This window comes from Staurois parvus, unplaced genomic scaffold (genome assembly GCF_062004578.1).
Source record: "Staurois parvus isolate SC_StPar_1 unplaced genomic scaffold, SC_StPar_1.0 ptg000087l, whole genome shotgun sequence".
NCBI lineage: Eukaryota > Metazoa > Chordata > Amphibia > Anura > Ranidae > Staurois > Staurois parvus.
The window spans coordinates 1,604,802-1,616,058 of NW_028317883.1; the positions used below are offsets into that span (position 1 = coordinate 1,604,802).

Below are 11,257 nucleotides of genomic sequence, written 5' to 3' on the forward strand. Positions count from 1 at the left end.
GGGGGAGAAGATCCCTTGCTAGCTGTCACAATAGGGGATCAGGGAGAGTGGGGGATGGTCCTTTCATAACATGTTACACCTTGAATATGAGTGTAATATGTAACATGTTTTGAAAGGTGAATGTATCCTTTAAACTATGCAGTTAGTTGTCCCCATTGGAAGATCTTTCTTAAATCCAGTTCAAAACTGAATGGAAACCCCCTCTTAGACAGTTTTTACCACAACAAGAAATAAATAAAATGCCGCTTATCTCAGTGTGGGTCTGGACCCGTGGATGGAGAGGTGCCAGGACGCCTCCGGACAACCAAAAGTGCCTGGGCCAGCTTGGAACGCACACAAGGAGCATGTGACTTCACAGGGGCAAGGTTCAGTGCCTTGCAGGACAGGCTACACGTTTGGAGCTCTCTGCTCCTTCTAGAGCCCTGGAAGTACACATAAAACCAGAGGTAAAAAATGCTCTATGTGATGCAATTCTCAGCAAGCAGGGGAGTAGAGAAACCAGCGGCCATGGCTGTGTCCTTGGCGACAGTGTGCTCTAGGCCACTGCCTAGTTCACCTAGTGGAAGTACTATCCTTGGGTGTTTACAGCATTTACTAGTTCATCATAGTGATGGATGACTGGGAATGTGGCTGGGGGTGGGAACAGGAAAGCGTTGTCATTACTCAGAAATGTCAGAATTTTGACAGTTCATCCTCTGGATTCACATTTTAGTGAGTGACTGACCTGAAATAAGTATGTGAATGTAATATCAGAACTCTTAGTCTGCAAACCTGCTCCATGTCAATACCTTACTGGGGTTGATTTACTAAAGGCAAATAGGCTGGATTTGTCCCAGAGTTTAGTAAATGTAGTGAAGTTTCACTTTGAAAAGAATACCCAATCACATGCAAGGAAAATAAAAAAAAAAGCAATTTTGCTTGTACTTGATTGGAAGATGGAAGTCAGCAGAGCTTCGCCTCATTATATAAGCTCTGGGACAAACACTCTTACAAAGTGCAACTTCTTTTGCAAAGCGAACAGTCTATTTGTCTTTAGTCATTCAACCCCAATGCAATGTAGGCCTTCCTTGATCACTCAAAGGAAAGGGATATCTGGGAAAAGGTATGACATTATTTAAAGGATAAGTTCACTTTAAGAAAAAAAATGTGCATTTACTATTTTTTTTTTTTTTAGAGTCTGGAAAACATTGCACCAGAGATCAGCAGCTAAAGCTAAACCTAACTAGTATTAAAATGCCCCCACACCCCCACAACACCTATGCTGACTAACTTGTGTAAGAAAGATGTATATATTCAGATTTGGTCTTGCCACGTGATCTGGCTCCCTTGTGTTAGCCAGTGGTGGTTGCAAGGGGGAGGAGAGAGAGTTCAACGACGGCTAGTAAAGCCAGGCTCCTATGGCTCATCCGTTGTCTCTGCTCCATCCTCTCCTCTGCAGCCACTGCTGACTGACACAGGGGATCTGATTCATATGAACAGACCGGAGTGGACTGAAAATAGGTAAGTACATAAACCTTTCATACACAGGTTAGTCAACATAGTTGTTAGGAAGGAACAATTTTAAGACTACATAGGTTTATCCTGGAATTCTACTTTAACCCCTTAACTCCAGCACCTCCCATCCCTTAAAGGGGTTTCTAAAGCTGGGAGGCAAGGCGGGGTTTATGATCATATGATTGGCTGTCACAGTGATCACATGATTGGAAGGCTCCCAATCGTAAGCAGTGGTTGGGAGCTTTCTGTTAGGTGCCAGTAACTGTGCCGGGAGCACCAGGGCACACGCTTTTGGCACAGGTTTGATTACAATTTGTTGCACAAATACGTTGCCGCTCAACGTCAAAGCTGACCCACTGAGAGGCCACATATTTGCATAGTCTCAGCGCAAAAGAGTTCATAAATAAACCAAATTCAAAGTGGACCTTCACCCTGCCGCAGCACTCTCCTCCTCTGCAAAGCACACCCCCACACCCCCCCTCGCAGTAGTTTTTTGTTTGTGTACTTACAGGTTTTTTTTGCTTCAAAGGATTGGCCCACCCCCCAGCTTCCAAAATTTGCCTAGGCGAATGACACAGTTCCCCCGGCACCTCCTGGGATGCATGATGTGCAGTTACATTCAGTAAGGAGGAGGAGGCGGGGCTAGTGGTGCCTGCACCCAGAAGAGCCACAGACAACATGGTAGCGCCGGACCTGGGCAGGGGCTGCAGAGAGGAGGATCTCAGGTAAAAAAAGGTAAGCACGGAAAATAAAATGGGGAGAGGGAAAAGGCTGATGTTCCTTTTTAAGTGGTAGGGTCAAAAAACAGCAGACCTCCAATACCTTCTAAATGAATCAGCAATGTCAGGGATACCATTTTCTTACATTTTCGCTTCCTAGTGCCTTTCACTAGGTAGTAATTCTTTTCCATTAAATCCAATTATTTGACTTCAATTGCCTCTTAACTTTATTTTTGCAGCATCTAAGTATATTTCACAATAACCTGTAACTCACGGAGTGTAAGCTTTAGAGGTCATCCATTCTTGTTATTTCACTGCCAGCTGCAATAACTAAATGAAAGCAATTACACAGCAGTTCCCTTCTCCTTATGGCTGTGAGTCCACACTGACCAGTCCTCAATGAGCTCATCAAACTTCCAGAATCTCTCTGAAAACATTGACACGTCAGGAACTCCACGTTGTAAAGCTGATCTAAAGTTCAGCAGGCTGGCTTGGAATAGAGTCAATACATAGGGCACCTCCAATATAAAGGACAGACTGTAGCATCACTATCAACATCAATCCCAAGTACCAGGCTACAGGTAAGGGGAAGGAAGGCTAGCCCTATTACACAGGGGCAAGTTTCATCTTAGTCCATGAGAAATGTTTTGTTTCCTGAATATTTTTCAGCACTTTTTACATTTCAGGTAAGGGAGGGGGGCTTCATTATTCTGCTGTTTTAGCATCCAGTTAAATTCTTTTTAAGAATATGAAACTATTAATGATATTGTGCCATTATTCACACATGTTCACATTTTAGTTTACTAGTTCAGTGACTCTTAGCTTTCAGGGGTCCAGAACAGCAAACTTGGGTTTCGTGTAACACTGGTTTCCACATCATAAAAAAAAGCTAGACTTCTGAAGAGGGTCAGTTAACCCCTCTTCAGTTCAGAAAGGTACAAATGCACAAGAAATATTACTTTAAGGTTAAAATAACAACTGTAACTTAATTATGTAAAATAGGGTTAGCTTTTATACATGTGAGAGTCATTATTCCATTGTACAATATATACAAAAATCTTAATTGTTTTACATTGCTATTTTTCTTTATATAGATTTCTATTACTGGGGAACACTTGGCTTTCTCAGCGAGTCAACATGTTGGTGAAAGTTGCAGCACTCGCACTTCTTGTGTGCACCTTCTCAGGTCAGTAAAACCCATATGTCTTCATGGTAATATTTTTGAAAAGGCAAGGTGAAATCATGTCTAAGATGGAACATTCTGGGTGTATTCTTGGATAGACTGGTATTTAAGTTTACTACATAGTTTTCATAGTGTTTACACTGGTATATATTATCACAGTTAAAAGGGGATGGAATTTAATACAAGGGAAGGGCTGACTCCTCATGGGTGGAGCTAGTAGCAAAAGTACGTCCCTGGCAGCACTTTAGAAAGAAACACTCCTGGATATGGATAATAATGAATGTAAAGCTGAGTAGAAATTAGAAACTTACATATTTTAGTATCCCTCTCTGTTCACATTATGTATCCATACTGTATTTCCCAGTATCATCTGCCTTACTTTTTGGGTTTTCAAGAATTGGAGTTTTCACAAATTTATGTTTTTTTATTACTATATAGGTGTTAATTTTGTGGGGATATCTGCACTATTTAATAAAATTCTATGTTTTTATTTATTTGTGTATGAAGACACAGTATTAATTTAGTGCAGCACATTTTGTTTATATATTTTACTTTTCAATCTATTTATTGATTACCTCTATAGAAGATCTCAATATTTCTAACATATGTTTAAAATATTGTAAAATATGCCCTTTTTAAATCACCATTGTTGGCTATTTTTAAATATTCTATCATTTATAACTTGCCAAAATGCTGATATGCACAGACCCACACACCCAATATCTGTAACTATAGGCTGAAAATGCAAAATTGATATATACTGTAGCTACCTAGGGATAGTAATAAAACTCCAATATATGCTCATTCTTTCCTGAAGACCTTATTGCCACTATAGTACCATTTCTAAAGCTGTGAAATGGAGTGTGAAAATAGGTTCAGCGAAAGCCTTCTCATAATATACACATTGAGGGTTCTTCTCAAAACTGGGATTACTGGAAGCCTTCTCATGAACAGAAACTGCATGAAAAGGGCTGCTGATCTTACTATTTACTAGACAATGTGATTTAAAGCCCAGATTAACTCAGGTTTGGGTGCCTCAGTGCCAATCACCACCTCTATATGACCAATACTGATTTTTTTAAATACATTTACATACATTAAACTATCTTCTGGCCATCTTTATTTAAGTTGTTTATAGTGCAGTAACATATAACAACCAATCTCTGTATATGGGAGCTCTTTAAGTAAATAAAATGTGAGTGTTTTTTATGGGCTACTGCACCTAATACTTGATCTAGCCACTGCTTTATTAGATAAGGCAATTTAATGTGAGTTTCTATGTCTGACAATAGATTCTTCTCTACCTTAGGATCTCAGGCAGAGGTCAACACTGACCAGGTATCCAATGCTTTCTGGAAATACTTCACTCAGCTGACCACTGGCACCAAAGACACTGTAGAACAGATCCAGCAATCTGACATCAGCAAGCAACTAAAGTAAGTGAGAATAACTGTAACAGCCTCAAAGTGTTAGAAATCAGTAGAACCCACTGGATACGTTATTTGGGCATTACTGTACATAGCATTTATCATCTCTTTACAAAAAATGATAAGCTGCTTGCCCATCGGCCTTTCCTGTAAACAGGGTTGCAAGGGTTCTGACAAGTAGGGGGTTATCTGTAAAATAATTTTCCTTGTAATTTTATTGGGGTATAGTATTGTGGGTTGTGGGCTCGCAATATGGTGTATGACCTGTCCTACTACAAGCAATCCCTAGTGACAATAAATTTAGCAACAGCTTTTTTGCCTCTGGTGGTTATACCTAATGAACCTGTAAATGCTCTGTCCTCCGGGAATGGAATCTTTACCTAACCTAAGGTACCAGCTTGATTATCATAATTTTTGTCAATAATATTCTTCTTGCACTAAGCCTTAATTTCGTTTTTGTTTTAGAATAATTGATCTTTTCCAAATATAGTGATCTCCTATACATTTCTGGGTGCTGATTTATGTTATAAGTTTGTGTTTATAAACCAAAAACAGTGTAGCGCAACCAAAAAAATATTAAAATCATATATAAATCAATAATTAAAAAAATAAAGTGTCCATAAATCCAATCGAAGATTTCATAATTGTCCCAGAATCCAATCACTAAACAGTGCTTGTTATCAATCTTCTTAGCATAACACCCATGTGTCAACCAACTTCACCAAAATAATTGTCCGCTGACAGCCAGAGTTTGACCCCTGAGCTAACAGTAGGTCAGAAAGCACTTACCTTTTAAGGAAATAGGTTCTCATTATTGCCCAAAAAGCGTTTTTTGACCTACTGTTTCTGGTGGGGGTCGTTGACACGTGTGTAAGAAGATTCATAACAAGCAGTGTTTGGTGACTGAATTCTGGGACATTTATGAAATCTTTGATTGGACTTATGGACACTTTATTTTTTGATTTATTAATTGATATATGATTTGATTATTGTTTTGGTTGTGCTACACTGTTTTTGGTTTATGTGTATATAGAGCGTTATGGAAAAAGTCTTTAGTGTTTAGCAGAGCATCCAATATGGATTGATATACAGAATTTTTGTTCATAAGTTTGTGTTGTCTGTATATTAATTATGGATGTCACACCTTATAGAAACTATTACCACCATTTCATATTTTTATCACTGTAACATTAAAACACATAGTGTAAGTAATCAGGACTCAACAGGCTTGTATAACGAGTGATTGGCTTTTTTTTTATCTCAAATTTTCTTAGTTTTTATTAGAATCATACAATAAAAATGCACAGCATAGCAGGTAAATCTACATAAATGTTGCACAGCGGGCACATTGCGGTTATAGTGTAGGCATAGAGTACCATTAGTTTCAATAAAGTTTTACACTCAATGAAGTTGAGTTTACTAAAGGCAACAAGGCTGTTCAGTTTGCAATGGAAGAAACATTTTGCAAGGGAATTTTCCTCAGAGCTTAGTGAACGTAGTAAAATTTCACTTTGGAAAGAATACCTATTAACATGCCAGGAAAACAAAAAAACTGCATTTTTGCTTGCACATAATTGGATGCTACAGTTAGTCAGCAGAGTTCACCTCATTTACTAAGCAAAGTCCTCTGCAAAGGGGAACTTCTCTTAAAAGAGAACAGTTTGTCTTTAGTAGGGTGCAAAGTATGCCTTCCTTGATCCCTCAAAGGAAATGGATATCTGGGAAAGGTATGGAAATATTATTTAACCACACGGTGATTAAGGTGTAGCTTTCAAAAGCCTTTCAATATAGTGTGTGTTATTAAAGCTACTGTTTTAGAGTTTGAATGGGCTGCTTTTTTTATGGACAGATGCATTAAAGAAATTTAGATGTTGCTATTGCTGGCTTCCAAAGCTTAGAGTTCTTGCCAGAACAAGAGTAGAGGGGAAATCTTGTAATGGAGACATTCGTTGTAGAAATTTAGAGTATAATAAGGCATTAATGAGATTTATAGAATGTAAGAAGGCATTTCTGTTACTTTACCTTCACGTCTTGTTGTGCCTACAGGACGGCAATGAAGGGCAATCTACACAATAGGGCACAGCAAAAACAAAAGAAAAGTTTTGTCTTCAGATATACTATAACCACTTGCCAACCGCGCTATAGCCGAACGACTGCTATAGCATGGTCGTCCAGTTCTAGGAGGGCATCATATGATATCCTCCCAGAACACGCTCTCCCGCGCACCCCCAGCAGCGTGCACCCGGCGATCTCCGTGATCACTGTGTCCTATGGACACAACTGATCACGTGATGAGGTAAAAGGCCAATCACAGTGGCCTTTTACCACATGATCAGCTGTGTCCAATGACACAGCAGATCACTGAGTAAATACAGTTGCTGGTTTCCGGATGCATTTTACTGAGGATAACCAGCAACTGTCACAGAGCAGGTCAGCACTGATCATCAGGGCACCGATGATCAGTGCCCTGATGATCTGTGACCTGCAGTTCCGCCCATGTTTGCCGCCTATCAGTGACTAGCAGTACCTCCCACCAATGCCCAGCAGTGCCACCCACCAATGCCCAGCAGTGCCTCCCACCAGTGCCTATGAGTGCCCACCAGTGCCACCCATCAATGCACAGGAGTGTCACTCATCAGTGTCGACCAGCAGTGCTGCCCACCAGTGCCCAGCAGTACTGCTCATCAGTACTCAGCAGTGCCGTCAGTCAGTGCTGCCAGTAAGTGCTGTCAGTCAGTGGTGCCCATCAGAGCCACCCAGTGCCAACTATCAGTGCCCATCATTGCTGGATATCACTGCAGCATCATCAATGCCTCCTCATCATTCCCACCAGTTGTGCCTCATCAGTGCAGCCTATCAGTGCCCATCAGTGCTGCCTATCCATGTCACCTCATCAGTACCCATCAGTGTTGCCTATCAGTGCCCATCAGTGCTGCCTCATCAACATACATCAGTGAAGGAGAAAAATTACCCATTTGTAAAATTTTAGAATAAAACAAAGAAAAACTCCTTTTTTCAAATATTTTTCTCTTGTTTTGTTTATAGTGCAAAAAATAAAACATTCAGTGGCGATTAAATACCACCAAAAGAAAGCTCTATTAGTGTGAAAAAAAAGATAAAAATGTCATATTGGTACAGTGTTGCATGACTGTGCAATTGGTATTCAAAGTGTGAGAGCGCTGAAAGCTGAAATTTGGCCTGGGCACGAAGGGGGTAAAAGTGCCTTGTAGGCAAGTGGTTAATGTTATCGAAATTTTTTAAAATGTGTAAAAAATCCTATAAGCTGACCTGTAAATGGTCACTACAGGTCACACAATGGGGTTGATTTACTAAAGGCAAATAGACTGTGCACTTTGCAAAGAGCAGTTGCACTCTACAGGAGCAGTTGCTCCACAGCTTAGTAAATGAGCAGATCTGCTGACTTCCATAATCCAATCATGTCCAAGCAAAAATGGTGTTTTTTATTATTTATTCACAAACATGCTGCAGTTTCTGCTTTTGAAGGTTACTCTAATGTACGTTATAAACGCAAAAAATGTGCATATAAATTACCAATAGATGAAATAGTGAACACACTTGATTTAGATAAATGTGGTGTTTGATTCCTATTTCTCTCCCTACAGTGTTTTAATTGAAGAAAACCTGAAGAGTGTAAATGTGTATGCAGGGGAACTGCAGAAACAACTTATTCCTTTTGCTAAGCAAATACATGACAAATTAACACAGGACTCAGAAAAACTAAGAGAACAAATTAAAACTGAGTTGGAGAGGCTTAAAGAGAAGATCTCCCCATATGCAGATGAGTTGCACACGCATCTGAACAACAATGTCAAAGAACTTCAGATTAAACTGGCTCCATATACAGAAGAGTTCCAAACCCAACTGGACAAAAATACCCAAGAATTAAGCCAACAGCTAAAGTCTGTGACCAGTGACCTGGAAGCTAAGTTCAGAGAAAATGCAGTCCATATACAGGCAACACTGGCCACATACTCACAAGAGTTTCAGGGCAAGGTAGATGAGAATATGGACCAACTGAGGAAGCAAGTGACGCCTATCACAGAAAAAGTAAAAGAAAACATTGATCAGCAAATACAGGAGCTGTATAAAAGCCTGACTCCCTATGCAAAGGATGTGCAAGATGAGCTCCGAAAACAGATCGAGAACATGGAGTTCCAAATGAGAAAAAACGTGGACCAGCTGGAGAACAGAGCTCTGGAGCTCACGGTACAACTCAAAGAACAACTCTACCCTTATGCTAATGAATTAAGAAGCAAGGTCAATGGAGATATGGCAAATGTCAAACAGATGCTGGAACCCTATCTGACCCAGGTAAACCAGCAGATTGACCAGAAAATTACAGAGTTTAAAGGTACAATTACACCAGAAGTGGAAACTCTCAACAAGGCTCTGGTGCAGAGAGTTGAGGACATGAAGAAGATGTTTGAAGAGTACACTGTGACTATCCAAGATCAGCTGGAGTACCGAGAGAAAGATATTCGGGACAAAATCCACGAATTCATCAATAAGGGTGTTTCTAATGAAAACTAAGTTTTCATTAGTCAAACACATTTGTTGATTAGTAATATTGGAAAAATTACCTAAACAGCACTAAACACAAAATGTGCTGTTAGATAAATTAATCAAGAATCCCATAAAATATTACCATAACTTTCCACTCAATGCATCTACACTCAATAATATCTGATGCGTGTATTTATAATGTTCTCCCAGCAATCCTCAGTTCTTCCTCAGTATTATTTGCCTAAAACATTATGTGGAGCTTTTCAAGGAATATTGAAATGCATTTACTGAGATTTCTATAGTTTAGCATTCTAGCTGATGTTGAAATTCAGCCTGTCAGTCCCAGAATTCTCTGAAATAAAAGATAAAACAAATTAAGTTAGAGGGAACCCATATTACCAACAATTATGTTTTTTTCTAAACAATAGCCAGGATCCAGGATGATTCTTTTTAATAGATTGCAGCAATCATCTGAATGCAGTATATGAACTTTGTTAAGAAAAAGAAATATTACAATGCATAGAAAATGTTCCTTTTCTTTTTCTGCTTTTAATGTTTAGGTAAATGTACAATGTGAACTCTATTAAATAAAAAGCAACTTAGCAATGCATAATTTGTACTTGTTCTACTTTTTGTTATTGACATTTTTGTTGAGTTATTCAGGGGTTACTGAATAAAAAAATGGGAATAGATATGAAAAGGGACATAAAAGGAACAGAGGACAGTACAGTATATATGCATTAAATCTGGTATAAATATATACTTTAAACGATAACAATACAGAAATATAATTGCTCCTAAGAAAATGCAAAACAGTATTGAACAACAACAGCTGGGTTTTAGTAATCCAGTTTTGGATCTGGAGGGCAATATAGTGAATTCAATGCATTATAACATATTTTGTGGCAGGGTGTCAATAATGTAATTTGTGTATTTATGTGCATTTATTATATAGTGTGTAGGTGGTCCCCATATTGAAACTATTTGTTTACCCATGGCCTTGAGCCTTATCTTACCTGCAAATTGTGGGTGCACTGCCATTGAAATGTGGTAAACAAAGTCCTGCCTGCTGTGCCTTTGATACAGAATCTATTACAATACATGTTATGATTCTAAATATAATCGATGGATTTAAAGACATCAGAAAATATCTCAAAAAATGTAGTATTTATTCATAACATTCATAGATTTAGAAAAAGGTGTATATTACACAACATAAAACTCTGGACAAACCTTTCTGCTCATTACTCATTGTATACCATGTTGTAATCTAAATATTGCTCTATAGGTAAATATGATATGACACTATCCTTGTAAAAATATAGATTGTAGTAACAATGTTGGTTAAGAGATAACTGAACAAAAAAAAAAAAGCTTTGTGTTTCGCTGAATCCCTCAGCTTCATCAAGAGCAAGGATTGATGACCAATATACAATATAAAATGATCAGTGAGATACATACGGTATATCCATTACATACTATACATTTATTCATACATACATTTATTCATACTTTGTTGCATCTACTTACAAAATCATGAAACACGTTTGATTACTGTCGCATGAATCCTCATGACATATGATTACCTGGTAAGCTGCCTTTCCCATAGGAATCCATAAAATTTTAAATGGTACTCTTAGTGAGTCATTTCATGTCGAGATTAACAACAGGTGCATTTGATGGGCAACAATGAGATGACCCTCAAAACAGAAACAGTTTTATAGGTGGAGGCCATCGACATTTTTTTCCTACTTAACTTTTCTGACTGTTTTTCACTAGTAAGGTCCTTAACCCATCAGCAGGACCGGTATCTGCTCCTTTGTGCAAAGAGGAACAGGATGAGCACTGCCAGAGCCCTACAAAATGACTTCCAGCAGGCCACTGGTGTGAATGTCTCTGACCAAACAATT

At 38.7% G+C, this 11,257-nt stretch overlaps 1 protein-coding gene across 1 annotated transcript; it reads left to right on the forward strand.

Annotated features, from left to right (window-relative positions):
- Window positions 1–2,755: 2,755 nt before the first annotated feature.
- Window positions 2,756–9,960, forward strand: LOC149468398 (uncharacterized). Its single transcript, XM_089670151.1, has 4 exons — window positions 2,756–2,794; window positions 3,308–3,399; window positions 4,706–4,832; window positions 8,447–9,960. The coding sequence occupies exons 2-4, from the start codon at window positions 3,351–3,353 to the stop codon at window positions 9,372–9,374; spliced, it is 1,104 nt and encodes a 367-aa protein (XP_089526277.1). The 5' UTR covers window positions 2,756–2,794; window positions 3,308–3,350; the 3' UTR covers window positions 9,375–9,960.
- The last annotated feature ends 1,297 nt before the right edge of the window (window positions 9,961–11,257 follow it).

What these genes read in the sequence shown, in the direction of transcription:
- LOC149468398 (XM_089670151.1), top strand. Translation starts at nt 3,351, where the DNA reads ATGTTGGTGAAAGTTGCAGCACTCGCACTTCTTGTGTGCACCTTCTCA. An exon ending in TCTTGTGTGCACCTTCTCAG is followed by an intron (nt 3,400 to 4,705) that starts GTCAGTAAAACC and finishes TCTCTACCTTAG; the next exon opens with GATCTCAGGCAGAGGTCAAC. An exon ending in GACATCAGCAAGCAACTAAA is followed by an intron (nt 4,833 to 8,446) that starts GTAAGTGAGAAT and finishes CTCTCCCTACAG; the next exon opens with TGTTTTAATTGAAGAAAACC.